General features: G+C 37.7%; 5 protein-coding genes across 5 annotated transcripts; 4 read left to right on the plus strand and 1 right to left on the minus strand.

Moving 5' to 3' along the window:
• Window positions 1-984: 984 nt before the first annotated feature.
• Window positions 985-2,936, minus strand: LOC111456199 (polygalacturonase At1g48100). Its single transcript, XM_023098004.1, has 5 exons — window positions 2,280-2,936; window positions 2,162-2,206; window positions 1,865-2,072; window positions 1,711-1,792; window positions 985-1,630 (listed from the first exon to the last, which is right to left on the minus strand). Exons 1-5 carry the CDS (start codon window positions 2,823-2,825, stop codon window positions 1,126-1,128), a joined length of 1,386 nt encoding a protein of 461 aa, XP_022953772.1. The 5' UTR covers window positions 2,826-2,936; the 3' UTR covers window positions 985-1,125.
• Window positions 2,937-8,930: 5,994 nt separating this feature from the next.
• Window positions 8,931-11,020, plus strand: LOC111456200 (probable protein phosphatase 2C 2). Its single transcript, XM_023098005.1, has 4 exons — window positions 8,931-9,254; window positions 9,544-9,741; window positions 9,822-10,057; window positions 10,283-11,020. Exons 1-4 carry the CDS (start codon window positions 9,078-9,080, stop codon window positions 10,851-10,853), a joined length of 1,182 nt encoding a protein of 393 aa, XP_022953773.1. The 5' UTR covers window positions 8,931-9,077; the 3' UTR covers window positions 10,854-11,020.
• A 2,128-nt stretch (window positions 11,021-13,148) lies between these two features.
• Window positions 13,149-14,220, plus strand: LOC111456317 (short-chain dehydrogenase reductase 3b-like). The gene is made up of 3 exons (XM_023098146.1): window positions 13,149-13,162; window positions 13,252-13,594; window positions 13,795-14,220. Exons 1-3 carry the CDS (start codon window positions 13,149-13,151, stop codon window positions 14,218-14,220), a joined length of 783 nt encoding a protein of 260 aa, XP_022953914.1.
• Window positions 14,221-15,564: 1,344 nt separating this feature from the next.
• Window positions 15,565-16,612, plus strand: LOC111456415 (short-chain dehydrogenase reductase 3b-like). Its single transcript, XM_023098265.1, has 3 exons — window positions 15,565-15,585; window positions 15,643-15,985; window positions 16,080-16,612. The coding sequence occupies exons 1-3, from the start codon at window positions 15,572-15,574 to the stop codon at window positions 16,503-16,505; spliced, it is 783 nt and encodes a 260-aa protein (XP_022954033.1). The 5' UTR covers window positions 15,565-15,571; the 3' UTR covers window positions 16,506-16,612.
• A 673-nt stretch (window positions 16,613-17,285) lies between these two features.
• On the plus strand, window positions 17,286-18,663 carry LOC111455811 (short-chain dehydrogenase reductase 3b-like). The gene is made up of 4 exons (XM_023097429.1): window positions 17,286-17,349; window positions 17,503-17,566; window positions 17,635-17,977; window positions 18,049-18,663. The coding sequence occupies exons 2-4, from the start codon at window positions 17,550-17,552 to the stop codon at window positions 18,472-18,474; spliced, it is 786 nt and encodes a 261-aa protein (XP_022953197.1). The 5' UTR covers window positions 17,286-17,349; window positions 17,503-17,549; the 3' UTR covers window positions 18,475-18,663.
• The last annotated feature ends 511 nt before the right edge of the window (window positions 18,664-19,174 follow it).

Consider the following 19,174-nt stretch of genomic DNA (forward strand, 5'->3'; position numbering starts at 1 on the left):
ATTGAAAAAGTCCGCGTAAAGGCCCATGAGAAAAAAGGACGTTCAGGCATAGGGTTGGGCTTGGCCCAAATATATAGATGATAGATGACGTGGCATGTTATTTAAAAAAATATATTATTTAATTAATTGAGTTATGTTCGGATTAACCTAACCCGAGTCGGGTGGGTGGTCGGGTGTGTGCACCGACGTGCCAAACTTTGGGACATTGGTTTGTTTGTTGATGGTCGCGCGTGCTACAGAACAGCCATACCAAATGAGCCCACCACCTTCCACTCAAATCCCACTTTTTTCCCTTTTTATTTAATTTTTATAATATACTTTTCTCTTTTAATTATTTAATCCCATTTTTAATTTCGTCTTAATAATTTAATTTTCTAATTTTTAGTCGAATATTAAATATTAAATCGAAGGGACGGAATTATTACTTACAAAAACTCAGAGATCAGATTGTTATAAATTCGTAATGGCATGAACTAAAATGTCTGGCTAAATTAATAAAAATATCCTTAAATTTTCAAAAGTTTTAATAATATTCTTAAACTTAAAGAAAAAAAAAATTATACGAGAATTTCTAGAGAAGCTCGAGTATGACTCAATGGGTTAAAGCATATGACCTCGAGCGAGTTGTCAAAGATTCTCGAATTTCGTCCCCTACATGTTGAACTCATTTTCTTTTATACGTCATGAGAAAACCTATCCTACCTAATACGTTTCTGTCATTTTCTCAACTCGACCAACCTACAATCACGCTTAAACAATAAGTAAAAATCGAGTTGAAGAAATGGAAAGAATAGACCCAATCCACTCATCAAAAAGTTAAGATCATTGTTTTGGGAAAAGGACTAACACCATCATGAATGCATGCCATTTTGAAAAGAACAAAAAGGAGACATGTTGGTGGGTGAGTGCAATTTTTTGTGCATATACTCGGAGTGCGAATAACGTTCGAGTACATCTTTAACTCAAAGTTGACAGATATCATGATATAACGTAGCTATAAATCAACTACTTAATAGGAGTTGTTTTCGTAGTATCGTGTGACAGGACATATAAATTTGATCGGGCCTCGTTTCAACTACATTCGTGATTATTTTATATACATATGATTGTGTGTTGTGGTAAGGATCAACAATACTCATTGTCATTGTTTAATTTGATAGAAGAAGGAAGCCCCTCTTGCAAGCATGAGACAGGGGGAATGGTAAGTGTTTGAAGATCTCCATAAGCATTCCAACAAAAAGGGTCCAATACTATATCTCCTTGAGCAGGAAGGAGCTCGATCTCCGACAATGTTAGGTTGGTACACGGGACGGCGTCGCTGCAGGCGAGGTGCATAGGCGAGCTTCGAATGTCGTATGTTCCTTTGATGTTTGTGTATTCTATGTCTGATATTGAGACAGCTGAGGTTTGGTTGGTGCAATCTTTGGTTAGACAGTAAAATTGGTCGATAATGATGGGATTCCTAACGTTGTCCATGTGAATGTTGCTAAATGTTATTCCTCTTACTGCTCCGTAGCCACCTTGCCATGTCTTGATCCGAACACCGTTGTCTGAGTCTTTGATCACTGAGTCCCTGACCGTTATGTTTGTTACACAAGCTCTCGAGTTTCGAACACCAAGACTTCCGATACTGGGTCGAAATAAAAAAGTGTAAGAAGAGGAAATTATTAATATCTTAACTAATTGAACTACTACTAATTTATACCATACCTGATTCCATGACTTGGTCCACACGTGATATTTCGGATATCTACATCATATGAACCCGACCCAATTGATACACAATCATCCCCTACATAATGATGAGTAGAATCAGAATTTATAATTCATTATCTTAGCAAAAATATAGTTTCAACCAACTTACCATTGTAAATGACTGAATTGTATATCCCGACGCCATTTGTGTTTTCGATGTGGATACCATCAGTGTTGGGACTAAAACCCGGAGACTTAATATGAATCGACTCGATATGAACATTCTTGCAGCCGTCGAATCTAAAGTGAAACTGGGGACTGTTTGTGAATTTAAGTCCTTGAACAGTCAAATTCGAGCTCATGAAGAATCTTATAGCCTAAAATCATTACAATGCGATACACTGTAAGTAATTTCATCATATACCGATCTTAATAGAGAAGTATCATATGGTCAGCACGAACTTACAATTGGGCTGTCACACGGTCCGGGTAACGTGGTTCCATTTGGTCCCTAAGTTTAAAATTATCTTCGTGTTAGACGTCAGAGACATTTACTTAAACATCGAAGAAGATCGAACGAATACCTTGTGTGGTTTGCAAGGAAGATCCCACCATTTTTGACCTCGCCCATCAACCACACCTCCACCCTCTAAGGACATCCCATCAATTCTATAAAACACCAACCACTGCCGGCGACTAGCATTCCTCGGCCAGGCATCAGGGCCATCCGGTGGCATCAACGTGCCATCAACCCACAACATGAGATGACCATGACAAGGGCCAGTGAAGATTGTTGATTGAATCATAAACGAGTAGCCATAAGGAACGAGCACGACCGCAGCGTCGTCACTCTGGCAAGCCATATCCCAAGCCATCTTAAACGCTTCGGTGTCGTCGGCAACGCCATCACCGACAGCACCAAAGCCTCGAACGTCGAAGATATTCGTTTCGTTAATGTAATCGCCGTCCCCTGGTGAAGGAGAAGGAGTAGGAGGATGTGAAATGTAGCTACGTTTATGATGGTGAGAGTGTTTTTGCTTGGAATGATGATGCCATCGAGCTTGAGAAGAACAAAGAAGACAACACAAAAAAGTAACCCAAAATGACAATGACAACACAAAATTAGACATTTTTTGAGATGGGTATGTCTCAAAACACTCAAAAAACACTTTCTTCAACGAAATTACTTGGATTTCTCAAGAACCCAAGAGGGTATTTCAACATGGGATGAACACAAAGCAAGAAAGGCTGAATCTTTGGCTATATAATGAGAAAAAAACACAACTTTAAGTGAAAGTGGAAGGTGAATCAAAGGGTTGATGTTGAAATTATTACTTTTGGATTGATTATTTGAGCAGTGGAACCGACCAAATTCATGTAGGCATTGACCTTTAATACACAAAATGGAGAGTGGCATTGAGTGTATGAGAAAAAGGAAGAAGAAAAGGGCAGTGGGATTGGAGATAAGCCTCCCATGTTCTTCCCATAACCATGCCTCACTTTGGTCCCAAATCTAGTTTCAATAATCTGACAAAATTTCTATATTTTTTTTCAAAAACAAAACCCTAAAGTTTCAAGCTTTATAGGCCTGCCTATTAATGAGGTCATTAGTACTCATAAAAGCCAAAATCATTGTCAATTATAGGATGATTATTGTAACATGTTTAAATTAACTTTCGGAAAAGATTAAGAAACGTAATCATACGTTGTAGTGCTTTCCGTGTCTGAGATCCCACATCCATTAGAGAGAGGAACGAAACATTCTTTATAAAAGTGTGAAACTTTGATAAAAACCCTAATGAAACCCTAATCACTTGGCCTCTTCGGCTACTTACCCGAACGTTAATTTTTCTCGGTTTAAAAACGACGAATGAGATGGGTTTTTCTTCTTCTTCTTGTTGAGCTAGTAATTCAAGCCATATTAAGAACCAAAGATGCCTTGAAGAGCTTTTTTTTCAGTGAATCTGGTACTTAAAATGCTGATTGTTGCTGTTGTTGGAGAGATTCAAAAGCTGTTTTTGAACTAAAAAGAACATGTTTTTGGTCACAGCTTTAGGCTTAAAAAGTGAGGATTTAAGGTTATTAATTGGTGCAAACAGGTTTTGATACTTGTAAATTGCAGAAGGAATGTAATAGACAACTACAAGTGGGAGAGTGGCTGAAAGGCCTGCTTTTAAAGCAAAACAAAACAAAAAAAGAAACCCCATAAGAGAATTTTGGTAATTGTTTAATGAAAAAAAAAAACCGACACGTCGGGTTGTAACAATTTGAACCATAAACTTTTAATCCTGATACCATATTAGAAATCACCAATCTCCACAGTGATATGATATTGTCCACCTTGAGCATTGGCTTCCACAAAAAGCCTCATACCAATGGATATAGTATTACTTGATAATAAATCCAGATCATTCTCTAAACTAGCCGATGTGGGACTTTCATCCAACAATTACAACATCTATCGAAGGTCGTTTTAACCAGTGAGGTTGACGGGTTATATGTAACGGGCTAAAGCGGACAATTTCTATTAACAGTAGGCTTGAGTTGTTACAAATGATATCAGAGCCAGATCACAGCGAGCCGTGTGTTAAAGAAAACACTAACCGATCCCACGTCGATTGTAGAGGGAAGCAAATCATGAGCTAAAGAAACTAAAAATTTAGGGTTAGAATCAATACGACTCGACTCGACGAGTTTAGAATCAAAATTGATTTTTTTTTCGAGATCTTTTTAGGGTTTATATGAAGTTTGAAACTTTATTTTGTTTGGGTGTCTTTTTGAGTTCGTGGAAACATGGTATGTGAGAGTGGGGGTAAAACGACATGACAAAGGGCAGTGGAGGCTTGGTGGTGCCCTCTGCATCTCCATCCATCTTCTTTACTCTCTCTCTCTCTCTCTAACACTGCCTCACATGCCTCTAACACACACACCACAAAAAGCTATTTCTACTTTATAAAAGAGCCCCAAAGTTTTATTCAATTTGTCTCCCTTTTTACGTTGAATTTATATTCTATTAGGGTACCCTCTATAATGATACGATATTGTCAAGCTCTCGTGGCTTTTGTAATAGCTTAAGCTCACTACTAACAAATATTGTCCGTTTTGATTCGTTACGTATCATCGTCAGCCTCACGATTTCAAAACGTGTCTACTAGGTAGATGTTTCCACACCTTTATAAGAAATGCTTTGATTTTTCTAGAAAACTTCATACCAATGAAGATAATGTCTCTTACTTGTATATCCAGAATTTTCCTTTAATCAGTGGACGTGAGACTTTAACACAAAAGGATTTTAAACAAAATAAGGTTTAAACATATCTCATTACAAATTCTTTTTGAGAACTTTACGAAACATAATCTACTTATAAAGTTACAAGTTTAGCAAATCGACGTAGGTTTTGACGATTACGAGGATGTTTTTTTGTTTTTTTGTTTTTTGTTTAGTGTATTAACATAATTACTAGATGAGAAACATGAATATTTAGGTGGGATTTGGAGAAAGAATATAAAAAGATAAAAGAGTGTTTAAAAAAGATTCCCAAAGAAAAGAATAAAAAGAGAGATATTTTAAAGGAAGAAAAAGGGAAAAGTGTGTAATTTGCAAAGAGGAAGACAAATTTGTGAGTAGGCAATGCCAAATTGCCAATTTTGACTTAGGGGTCAAATTTTTGGCCACGCCTTACCCCCACTACTCATGGTGGGCATGCATTCAAAATCGACCCTAAACCCTAATACCTTCTCGAACCCACGTCAATATCATATCTAAAAAGAACGTTGACCGAGAGATTTGAATCTTTGACCGCCTAATCCAATATATATCTAAATTAGTTGAACTTTGTGTTAGTAACCACTGACCCTCCACAATGATATGATATTGTCCACTTTGAACATAAGCTCTCGTGACATTACTTTTGGTTTTCTCGAAAAACCTCGTACCAATAGAGATGTATTCCTTTTAAACCCATGATCAACCCGATGTGAGACGTATAAACGTTTATTCCTTTTCTATTTTTGTGATATTTTAATTATTTTTAGCAATTATATTTTAGTTTAACTATGTTGACGTGTTTATGCTTTGTTTTGGGCCTAGATTGAGGCCCGGGTACTTAACAAGGTGATGGGCTTAAAAAGTCCGGTTTTGTCGGCCCAAATTTGGAAGGCCCAATGTGGAATGATAAATTATATTTCAATTAAATTATTGCTTTAAATTTACTATTTCATTAATAAATTTGTGTGGTTGTTGGTTGGAGAGAATCATTTTACTGTCCCCAACACAACCAAATCACATTCGAACACGTGTCAGATTCCTTTTTTAATTCACTATTTCACCAATTATTGTCTTACTCCTATGTTCAATAAAAAAATTCATCCATATTATCCACCATTTATTATTTTAAAAAATAGTTAAAATTATTTTTAAATAATTTCAAAATCATTACGAAATATATTTTTAATCTACCAGAAGAATCACACTATTTTATATTTAAATAAATAACCTAATAAATAAAGTAATATATATATCCATTTATGATAATATAGTTTTTATGTCAATCCATTAAAAATGAATGAATAGTTTTGATATAATAAAAATCACCATTGACCCTCTTTCGAGAGTTCAGCGTTTTTGTTGGCACACCGTCCAACTCAAGTCTACTCACAATTTACCTCTTTTGGCAACTCAACGTATTTGCTAGCACATCGTACAGTCCAAGCTCATTACAATTTACCCTATTAGGAGCTCAGTGTCACGGCCATGCTCGTTCAAGGCATGTTGTCCATGACCGCAACCCATGACAAACCCAACCCTTTATGTCTTCTCATATTCTAGTGTTTTACTTTTGTATTTCTAAAAAGTATGACGTTTCAAAAATATCATATCTAGGTCTGTCAGACATGAAATGCCTCAGAATGTACTATAGGGGGGATACGACTAGTTGTTAACTTCTCCCTACCTAAAGTTATATATTGTGAGCTGTTGTTATTTCTCTCTTGCTTGCTTATATAACGTCTTTTTCAAAAATCTCTCTCTACCCTCGTTTTCTAAAATCTTCTCTTAGAACCGAAACTAGAGGCTTGAGCATACGTCGTTTGGCCGTAGGCGATGCAAGAACGAATTGGCTTAGCTCACTTGTCATTGGAAAGTGCGATTGAGACACTCAGCGTGTTCGTTGGCATCACAATTTACTTTTCTTGGAAACTCAGCGTCTTCATTAATATATTGTTCGGTGTCTGACTCTTATATCATTTTTAACCGTCTAAGTCCGTTGTTAACAATATGTTGTCCACTTTTGTCCGTTACATTCTTAAAATGTACCTCGCAATTCTTTTTAACTATTTGGAATAAAATATATTACAAAATAAATAACTTTTGGTAACCACACATATAAAGTGTTTTAAGTTGAGACAGTAAAAGGTGGCACGTGTTTGATGGAAAGACACACGTCTCTTTGGATACCTCCACGTTTATCTAGAACAACTTTTTTTTTTTCTTTTTTTTTTATTATTTTTGTTCACTAAAAAATAAAACACATGCATATCCTTTATATTAAATATATGTTTTTATTTACAATAAATAAATAAATAAAATAAAATTAAGAAAAGTACCAATTGTGGAAATTGATGTCATCAATTAGGATAAATATGAGAGAAATAAAATCAATGACTTTTAATTAATATAAGAAATAATAAAAAAAATATAATAATAATAAAGAAAAGAAAATTAATTTTATTTAATGAGTGGGTTGCTGAACTAGACCACCCAAACCAAACTCAACCCCACTCACAATGCTCTAAAATCAACTTTTTTATTTTTATTTTCTTGAATGATAAATAGATCTATGTTACAAATAAATAAATGAAAGGATCGATCGTGTTAACTAACGAGCTTATGATGTAATCTCATTAAACTATATGCTTATTTTAATCTTATCTAAAGATCTTTCCCGGTAGAAAATGTAGAAATTTTAAAACTGTGAGGCTGACATCGATACGTAATGGAATAAAATGGATAATATCTACTAACGATGGGTTTAGATTGTTACAAATGGTACTAGAACTAGGCACTCCCAACAGATGTAGATTGTAAGATGGTTAAATGTATTTTAAAATTATATTACCAATAGTGATACATAACATGTCAAAACGGACAATATTCATTGGTATGTATTTTAAAACGGTAAGTTTCTTTAATCTTATCATGTCCATAAAACAACCACATCGGCTTCATCTTGATGGATGAAAATCCCACATTCGCTGATTCAGGGGAATGATCATGAGTTTATAATCAAGGAATACTGTTACATTGCTATGAGGCCTTTTGAAAAACTCAAAGTAATGCCACGAAAGCTCTAAAGTATTGAAAAAAGGGTGTACTTTGTTCGAAGACTCCAAAAGAAAAAAAAAAAAATAGAGATAATCTATAAGATGTCGATAGATGATTTTCATCTAATATTAACGATAAGAATTATTTTTTTTAAAGGTAAAGTATGTGGATGCATTTTAAATATAATAATAAATGTAAGAATATTTTTATTTTTATTTTTAAAAGTGGAGAGTATTAAAAAAATGTATAAATGGATGAAACAAAAGGGAATTAGAAAAGTTATTGATAATGGACTAGAGACTATATAAATTTCAGCCACTCTTTTGTTGACACGTGGTGATTGACCCACCAATTTATTCGAACCGCGTCTGAAACCATCTGACGGGTCGGCCAAGTCTGACACGTAATTCCAGCACTCCTTAAATAATTGCTTACGTAATCTCAACCCATATTAATTTTATTATTTAAGAAAAGAAAGCACTATTATTTAGTCTTTATCGATAATTTTAATTAAAATTAAATTAATAGAGGATTATTATTTTTTTAAAATTATCAACATATATTTTCTTTTCGCTAACAACTAAAAGTCTTATATTAAAAAAAAAAAAAGAAGCTTAATTTCCACGTCGGCAGGCATGGAAACAAGTCGCTAGAAAGCTCTACAGCTGCCACTACGTCACTTAACGCTCTCCCTTGAAAGAAAAAACGAAGTCAACGCAATTCAAAGGAAGGCTATTTCAGTAATTTCGCAAAAGTTAAGAAAATAAGCCTGCCACGCGTCAACGCGAAGACGGTAACGTGTCTTCGTAAACAAGTGCCGGTAACGGCGTTACGTGCTCCGTCTCCTTCCATGAATTTACTCTCCCCCGCGTCGTTTCCACTATATATTGTTCTTCATCGCCGACTTGTCCAAAAATATTTCCGATCAACATTCTAAAATTTCCAGAAGAAAAAAAAAAAGAAAAAACCGATCCGAATTCTAATTCATACATACCGATTTTCTTGTTGTAACGATTCTGATCGCTCTGTTGAAGAATCTGATTCTTTGGTCAATGTAAAAATGGTGGCTGGAGCAGAGGTTATTGTTTGTCCGAAGAGCCTCCCGGTTTTGGAGGTGCCGTATTACAGTAAGGAGACTCGTCTTGAGGAAATTGAGTCCATTAATGGTGGTCTTTCGATCGATCCGACTCTCAATCGTGTTCGTGATTCCGAACCGGTTTCTTCCAGTTCACAATCGGTATGTTCTTCTTCTTCTTTGTATAGATAAATTCAACCTCTGAGTTAGGGCAAGTAACAGTGATTGTTACGAAATTGTTTCTGTGGTGATCGGGTTCGATTTGGGGGCGATAGTGATAGTCTTGGAATTGGTAAGGGTTTTGGATTTTGGGGTTTAGATTCTTTGGAATCATGATTTTGAGTTCATCTTTGTTTGAGTTCATCTTTGTTTGTATTTTGTGCCAAATTGATCTGTTGTTGGATTGTGAGCGTTTGTTTGAGTTTTATGATATTTGTTTCTGCATCTTCAGGATATTAAACCCAGGAAGAAAATTCCAGATTCCGACGCCGATAAGGCGAAGGATAAGGAATTTCCGAATCTCCGGTCGGGTAGCTTTGCTGATATTGGACCGAGGAGATTCATGGAAGATGAACACATAAGGATAGACGATTTGTCTTCGCATTTAGGATCGCTGTTTAAGTTTCCTAAGCCAAGTGCCTTCTATGGGGTGAGCTCAGTTCTTTGGATTTGGGTTGTCTTTGTTTACTATGGACATGATCCTGAGTGGAGTTCCATATGCTTTTTCAGGTGTTTGATGGACATGGAGGACCTGAAGCAGCAGCTTATATCAGAAAGAATGTTCTTAGACTCTTTTTTGAGGATGTCAATTTTCCTCAAATGCCAGATTTCGATGAAGTCTTGCCGGAGGAGATACACAATTGCCTCCGGAAAGCATTTCTTCTGGCTGATCAAGCTCTAGCTGATGATTCCGGTGTCAGTAATTCGTGTGGGACGACAGCCCTGACAGCCCTTGTGCTTGGAAGGTATGTTCTTCCTCCCCCATGTAATGATCCTTCGTCCCTCGTCCCTGTATTTGTAGAGTTTGTTAGTAATCACGAATCTTCGCAATCGTAGAATATTGTCCACTTTGAGCATAAACTCTAATGGTTTTGGTTTTGTCTCGTACCGTTGGAACCTGGGACTCCCCTCCAACCCTCCTTGACAATCAAGAGCTGATTGCATTTAATGGTGTATTATCTGTTCTTCAGGCATTTAATGGTGGCGAATGCTGGAGATTGCCGGGCTGTTCTCAGCCGGAATGGAGAGGCAGTAGATATGTCACAAGACCACCGGCCAATTTATTCGCTGGAGAAGCAACGGGTGGAAGAGCTGGGTGGCTATGTTGATGGTGGCTATCTGAACGGTGTTTTATCGGTGTCGAGGGCGTTGGGGGATTGGGACATGAAGCTCCCACATGGCTCTCCTTCACCTCTCATTGCAGAACCAGAATGCAAGCAGGTGGTTCTTACAGAGGAGGATGAGTTCTTGATCATAGCTTGTGATGGGATTTGGGACGTGATGTCGAGCCAGCAAGCGGTCAATGTAGTTCGACAGGGGCTTCAACGACACGACGACCCGGAGCGGTGTGCTCGAGAGCTTGTCCTGCGTGCTTTGCAATTCGACTCGTTCGATAATCTGACTGTTGTGGTGGTTTGCTTCTCTAGTTTCCATGGCGGCGGTTCCTCACTACCACAGCAGAGAAAATTGAGATACTGCAGTCTGTCTGCGCAGGCTCTTTGTAGTCTGCAGAGATGGTTGGATAACAGTGGATGCCAATGAGTGTAACTTCTTCTTCCTGTAAAAACGAGCACTGCAATCCCATTTATTGTAATGTAAATAATTTTCTAATTCCAAGTTTTCTTCCGGTTGCTGATTATGAACATGTACTAAATAAACCAGCTGGTCTCAGCATATTTTTGTGAAGTACATTAATTTTTTTAGTAAAACATATGATCGTGTTGGAGTTTTTGTGATAAGTAATAAGAAACCAATAAGCACCATCGTTGAAGCTGAACTAAGTTCTTGTGTTGTAAACAACTCAATAATGTTTTAAACTAGTGGTGAGTAGTTTAAAAGATTGCACACACAGTTTATTCCATTGGCTTTCTCCACTTCTCCCATAGATGGAAGATACCTCTTCCCCCTAAACGAACAATTTTGTTTCGATCGAACCCCCTTTTTCTAATAAGTTAGAAGTCTTCGTAAACATATTAAAGGGTTAATCTTATCCCGCAAGTGACATAAGGGTACTCTACTCGTTTGAATTCCTTGTCTTGATCACTTTGATGTTTTCTTACTGTTTTCATGATGTATATTTTCTTTTAATATTTTTTAAGTGTATGAATTATGACAGAATTATGTATATGCTGGTATGACAGAATTATGTATATGCTGGTAGACTTGAAATGTCTGTATTATAGGAAAACACTCCCTTGCTAGTCTTATGAAGGTCAGCTCACAATATATAAGTTGTTTTTATAAATTCTCTCGAATTTTGGTTTCAAACTTTCTTTCTAAAATCTTTCCCTACCCCATTTTCTAAAATCTTCTTCTCAAAGTGGGGCTAAAGGCTTGAATATATATCGTTAGACCGAAGACGACAAGATTTCAAGTTGGTTGACTCACTCGGTAGTGAGAATGAGTGCCGCACAATCTACAAATGACACGTGACACCCAAATAACTCAGTCCTAATAAAGCTTTCTAGACTCCGTTTAAGTAACCTCTCAAGCAAAGGTAGCAGCAGAGCCTATATTTGCAAACATCCTACGACATACTAGAAACACATCACGACAATAAGACTATCTCAGCTATGCATTTCATGATTGATTTTAAGCTAACAATGGAACTGAAACAAGGTTAAAGGCTGGAATGCTTACAGTGGCCACAGGAGGCAAAAGAGGAGGAACTCCATAGGAGACCGTCAACTGAAAACAACCAAAACAGGAAATTCACAAATGTTCGAAACTAGGATTAGATTGTAACAGAGTAACAATGAAGATTTATGCATATATGTTCAAATTTTCTTAGGCTCCTTTGGATAAAATCGTACAACATCAAGATTCTGTATGAATTCAACTAGCAAAGGCTCAGAAGTAGTAATAACGACAATCAGATCCAGCGGAACGAAATCAATTGAACAATTCACGAGACAGTAAGAATGCTTCATGAGACTGGCAATGGATATTTGAATTTAGACCATAATCAAATAACATTTCAAGAACAGAACGAACTGGAAGAACATTTCAAAATATCAAGAACTGCACCAACCAAACCAATCAAGAGAAGAATTGGGAGTTGAAATCCAAACAAACCATAGCAAATAGAGAATCAATAAACGAAAGAAACTAAGAATGAGGAAAGAAATGGTGCATTTACGTTCAATTCCGCCATTCCATAGAAGAATTTAGGGTTTCGGCGCGCTTCGAGGGGCCGCGTGGGATTTTGAAGACGAGCTCCGGTAGAAACAGTGACCTAGAATTAATACTTCTGCAAGTGGGAATCGCCATAAATAAGACGCGATTTCTCCTCTGCCGAGTTGCCGGAGTTCTCGCGAGTTCTCGCGAGTTCCCCGACGATTTTTGTTTCTTTTTACAAACCTGCCATTACATATAAATTGATTTTTATTAAAAAAAAAAAAAATAATGCATAATTAAACATATCATTAAATAAAGTAATTAAATTTGGGTGACTTTGTTGTAAATCTATATACTACTAATAGCATCATTAAATATAAAGTTGACCTTAAATAATTAAAACAAAAGGTATATTATTTAACTAATATTTTTATTTTTATTTACAATTTTGATTTTATTCCCATCTTTCAATATTTTTGTCCTTAAAATAATATAATAATAATGATTTATTTATTTATATATTATTGACTGAGAGATTAAATATTCAAATCTTCACTTTATAGATCGATAAACTAAAAACAAAGCAATTTACTTAATTTAAATATGAAATAGCCCGAACTTATAGCCGTAATTTATTAAATGGTTGACTTTTATCGGTAAGTTGACATCGATATATCCTTAAAACTTATGTTACTTGTAAGCTTGGAGACTATCTTATCAATGTCGAAACCAAGGTAACATTGTCTTGTCTCTTTGATCTTTATTTCTGTTATCAAGATTTGGATTTCACACACAATCTTCACAACACTAATTTCTGATGCAGGCGGCTGCATGGGAAGGTGGCTCTCATAACGGGAGCCGCCAGCGGCATCGGCGAGGAGACGGCGAGACTATTTGTAGCCAACGGCGCTTTCGTTGTCGTAGCCGACATCGACGATGAACTGGGTAGGAAGGTGGCTGCCTCCATCGGCATCGACCAAGCCAGCTTTCACCATTGTGATGTGAGAGACGAGAAGCAAGTTGAAGAAACGGTGAGCTACACCGTTGAAAAATATGGCGGTCTCGACATTCTCTTTAGCAATGCTGGCATCATGGGCTCTCTCGCTTCAATTCTATCGCTTGACATCTCTGATTTCGACAACACTTTCGCAACCAACGTCCGTGGAGTATGTTATATACCAAAAATCTTAAGCTAATCGTTATGGTGTCCTTATAACCTAAAAAATTTGCTAATAGATTCTCGAATTTTCGATTTGCTGTCTAATACATTTTTAACCTTTGAGCATATGTGGTCGATCATTTGATGTCTAATACATAAGTTAGTCCTAGAGCACGTATTTAACCTTTGAACGTTTTACATAAAAAGGTGGTTGGGACGATCAAGCACAGCGCACGAGCAATGGTGGAGAAAAACATACGTGGGTCGATCATTTGCATGGCGAGTGTGGCATCAATGGTTGGAGGGATAGGGTCGATAGCGTACACAAGCTCGAAGCATGCAGTGTTGGGGGTGGTTAGGTCGAGCAGCTTGGAGCTCGGGGCATATGGGATTAGAGTGAACTGTGTGTCCCCACATGGGGTGGCAACGCCGCTGGCTCGCCGGACTTTGAATATGGAAGGGAGTAAGGTTGAAGAGCTTGTTTCTGCATCGGCAAGCTTGAAGGGTGTGGTGCTGAAGGCTAGCCATGTAGCTGAGGCCGCTCTGTTCCTCGCATCTGATGAATCAGCTTATATAAGTGGACAAAACTTGGTCGTCGATGGCGGCTTCACGGCGGTCCGACCAATCATATGATTGTGTGTTGTTAAAGCGTTTGTATTATCAATCTCTGTCTTAGTATTATTAAGTCAATCTGAGCATAACACAATCGATTGAGACATATATCTTCGACTCATCGGGCCCATGAAACTCAATCTTAATAAAAAGTTGCTATTGTCCCATTGATAATAACATTTTTCTTTAATATTATGTTAATGTCTACATTTAGAACGTTTATATATATAGATAATTTTACACGATTTTATTTAAATGGATTCATTTATAAAAATTTAGAGTTTTAATTAATTCGAGAACCCAAAAATTTAATACATAATGCATAATTAAACTTGTCATTAAAGTAATTAAATTTCGGTGGCCTTAGTGGTAAATTGTCCAGTGTTAGGTTATGGAGCGGCCGATTATTAAAAAAATAACATAAATATAAATAGCTATGTATAGTAAAAAAGATATATCTGGTAAAACTATATATGTAGATACTTATATATAGTAGATGATTATATCTGGTAAAGCTATATATAGTAAACTAAACCATATATATATCTCGGCTTTAAAGATGTACTTTCTATATTTTCTGTATTCTATCTAATTATACATAGTAGATGATTGTATCTGGTAAAACTATATATAATAAGCTAAACCATATATATATCTTAGCAAAATGTAATTTTTATATTCTCTATATATTCTCTATATATTCTCTTCTACGGTACATACGTGTAGTCATCCATACAAATCTTTTAGCCAATATTCTCTTTGCATTTTCTCTATCCTGTTCTTGTGTTCATCTAGATCAAGTGTGTGTATTGTTATGCGATCCTAACATCTAGTTGGGTTGTTAAAGAGTGATTCAAGTTGACAAGCACGATAGATTGGAACTAGAGTCTCGAACTTTGCAGTTTCATGGTTGCATAGTGATTCAGTCTCCTGTATCTGAGCTTGAGAAAGATTTTTTGTCCTAACTGTGTATGCTTCAACTTCACCCGTCACTCGTGTTGTGTAGTATAGCAAGAGTATAGATCAAGTCCCAGTTAGGAAGATGGCCCCACGACAAAGGAAAGTATTAAAACTTTAACCTTAAATATAATTTTATTGTGAAATTTGAGCATAATTCAATTGGTCCGTACATGTATCTTCAATTAAAAAACAAAAGAAATCCAATGTAATAGCTTTATTTAAATAAAATAAATAGAATTTAATACGACATAAATAGATAAATACACATTAAAAATATATATCATTGAATTTTTGGCATTATTTTATTACATTGATGACATTAAAAATTATTTTAATTATAGGAGATGTATTTATATAAAAGATTATGTACAAATTTGAACATATATCCAAAAGCTTGAAGATCATCTTAACAATGTCTAAACCAAGGTAAACATTCATTTCTTTCTCTCTTTCTCTATCTATGTGCTAAAATTTCTGATGCAGGCGGCTGCATGGGAAGGTGGCTCTCATAACAGGAGCCGCCAGCGGCATCGGCGAGGAGACGGCGAGACTATTTGCAGCCAACGGCGCTTTCGTTGTCGTAGCCGACATCGATAACGAACTGGGTAGGAAGGTGGCTGCCTCCATCGGCATCGACCAAGCCAGCTTTCACCATTGTGATGTTAGAGACGAGAAGCAAGTTGAAGAAATGGTGAGCTACACCGTTGAAAAACATGGCCGCCTCGACATTCTCTTTAGCAATGCCGGCATCATGGGCTCTCTCGCTTCAATTCTATCGCTTGATATATCCGATTTCGATGACATATTTGCAACCAACGTCCGTGGAGTATGTTATTTGGAAATCTTTTCGTACCCTTTAAATTTTAGGAACCTATCATATACAAATATATCTAAGTTTTTGGATTCGTACTTTTAAAAAGGTGGTTGGGACGATTAAGCACGGTGCGCGAGCAATGGTGGAGAAAAACATACGTGGGTCGATCATTTGCACGACGAGCGTGTCGGCCACGATAGGAGGGGCGGGGCCGATGGCATACACAAGCTCGAAGCATGCGGTGTTGGGGGTGGTGAGGTCGAGCAGCTTGGAGCTTGGGGCGTATGGGATTAGAGTGAACTGTGTGTCGCCATATGGGGTGGCAACGCCGATGAGTCGCCGGGCTTTGAATTTGGAAGACCGTATGATTGAAGAGATTGTTTGTTCGAAGGCAAGCTTGAAGGGTGCGGTGCTGAAGGCTAGCCATGTTGCTGAGGCCGCTCTGTTCCTTGCATCTGATGAATCAGCTTATATAAGTGGTCAAAACTTGGTGGTTGATGGTGGCTTCACGGCCGTCAGATCAGCCGTATGATTCAGTGGTCTTAAGGGTTTGTATGATTTGAGTAATAATGTTCTACTTTTGAAACATTTCAAAGTTGGAACTTTGAGGAATAAACACACCTTCAATTGCAATGAAAATTAACTTGTGGGATGAAATGGAAGCCAATTCGTCCGTTTTGGTCTGTGTATTGCTTTCAACCTTACGGTTTTAAAACACGTCTGATAGGGAGAGGTTTTCACACGTTTATATTCGTTCCCCTCTCCATCCACCCCCTTGGGTGCCAACGTCCTCGCTGGCACACCGCCCAGTCTGGCTCTGATATCATTTGTAACAACTTAAGCCCACCGCTAGCGAATATTGTTTGTTTTAGCTCGTTATGTATCGCCGTCAGCCTTACAGTTTTAAAAAGCATGTACTAGGGAAAGATTTTCACACTTTAATAAGGAATGATTCGTTCCCCTCTCCAACCAAGGTGGAATTTCACAATCCACCTCTCTTGGGTGCCAACGTCCTCGTTGGCACATTGCCCCTAGCTCTGATATCATCTGTAACAATTCAAGCCCACCGCTAACATATTTTGTCCGCTTTGTCCCGTTACGTATCGTCATCAGCCTCACGATTTTAAAATGCATATGTTAGGGAGAGACTTTTACATTCTTACAAGGAATGATTCGTTTCCCTCTCCAACTTATATAAGATCTCACACGAACGAATAGTTAAGGCTTCAGCACAAATATGAGACAAATAACATCACGTGATACTCGTCACTATGCCAAATAACTCCACATGATACTTGTCACTTCGCCTTTGATGCTTAAGTTAGTGGGCTCTTGTTTTAACCCTTTCTATTGTTAAGGTTAGGTTATTGAGTGTCCTACTTATATATAGCTTAAAAAAAATGAAGGCAACCAATAATTGAGGACCAATTGTTTGCTTATATTTTCAGCCACACATTGATGAAATAATATCTTCATGGTTCTACCACAAATTTATTATCAATATATGATTATGTTTATATTGGTTGTGTGAAAATTTGAACATAGCAAAGAGCTTAGCTCGAAGACGATCTCAACCATGTCTAAACCCACAAGGTAACAGTCTATTCTCTCTCTTTATGTCCATTACCAACATCTCAATATCTTACAAGTTTCTCAACCAGGCGCCTGCATGGGAAGGTGGCTCTCATAACCGGAGCTGCCAACGGCATCGGTGAAGAGACGGCGAGGCTCTTTGCAGCCAACGGTGCTTACGTCGTTGTAGCCGACATCAACGACGAACTGGGTCAGAAAGTAGCAACCTCCATCGGCATCGACCAAGCCAGCTTTCATCACTGCGACGTGAGAGACGAGAACCAAGTCGAAGAAACCGTGAGCTACACCGTTGAGAAATACGGTCGTCTCGACATTCTCGTCAGCAATGCTGGCATAACAGGCTCTCTTACTTCAATTCTAGAGTTCGACATGTCCAACTTTGACAACGTAATTTCAACCAACGTTCGTGGGGTATGTTCTGTTCGTACACTTAACTCAAAAGTTTAATTTGATAAATTACGATATGTATAAGTTTTTCTTAGGTAGTGGCGACGATCAAGCATGCTGGACAAGCAATGGTGAAAGGAAATATACGAGGGTCGATCATATGTATGGCGAGCACGGCATCGATGCTTGGTGGGATAGCATCGACAGCATACATAACCTCGAAGCATGCGGTGTTGGGGGTGGTGCGGTCGTGCTGCGGGGAGCTCGGGGCGTATGGGATTAGGGTGAATTGTGTGTCGCCGTACGGGGTGGCGACGAGGATGACTTGTGAGTTTTTTAATATGGAAGAGAGTGAGGTTGAAGAGCTTGTTTCTGCATCGGCAAGCTTGAAGGGTGCGGTGCTGAAGGCTAGCCATGTAGCTGAGGCCATTGTGTTTCTTGCATCGGATGAATCAGCTTATATAAGTGGTCAAAACTTGGTGGTCGATGGCGGCTTCACGGCGGTCAAATCAATAGGGTGATTCGTTTCTTTTAGTGTATGATTTGAATGATGATGTAGTTTGAAATGGGATGAGTATGTTCAAATTCAAATAAAACTTAATTGATCCAAGAGGATTATAGGTTGAGTTGAAGAAAAGCCATTGATGATAAATATGGAAATGAATAATCGTGAATCATGTGTGAAAGAAATATTAAATGTTTTGAAAAATAAGGTGTACACATGCTTATCCACCCTAGTTTGAGTGTCCTCGCTGATACTCGTTCCTTTCTCCAATCGATGTGGGACCCACCAATCCATTCCCTTCAGGGTCCAGCATCCTTGCTAGCACATTGTTTCATGTCCACCCCTCACCCTACTTCTAGGCTCAGCGTTCTCGCTAGTACTCGTTTCCTTATGTTTCCACACTCTAATGAAGAATGTTTCGTTATGTTCCCTTAACTTGCTAGCACTCGTTCCCTTAGGTTTCCACAACTTTATAAAAAATTTCAGTTCCCTTAGGTTTCCACACCTTTATAAAGAATTTCAGGACTCAGTGTCCTCGCTTACATTCGTTCCCTTAGGTTTTCACACCTTTATAAAGAATTTCAGGGCTCAGCGTCCTCGCTAGCACTCGTTCCCTTGAGTTTCCACACTCTTATAAAGAATGTTTCTTCCTTAGGTTTCAAGTTTCATTTTGTTCTCCCGGTTTCCACACCCTTCTATTCTTCCTTAGGTTTCAA

Source organism: Cucurbita moschata, unplaced genomic scaffold, assembly GCF_002738365.1.
Source record: "Cucurbita moschata cultivar Rifu unplaced genomic scaffold, Cmos_1.0 Cmo_Scf00018, whole genome shotgun sequence".
Taxonomy (NCBI): Eukaryota; Viridiplantae; Streptophyta; class Magnoliopsida; order Cucurbitales; family Cucurbitaceae; genus Cucurbita; species Cucurbita moschata.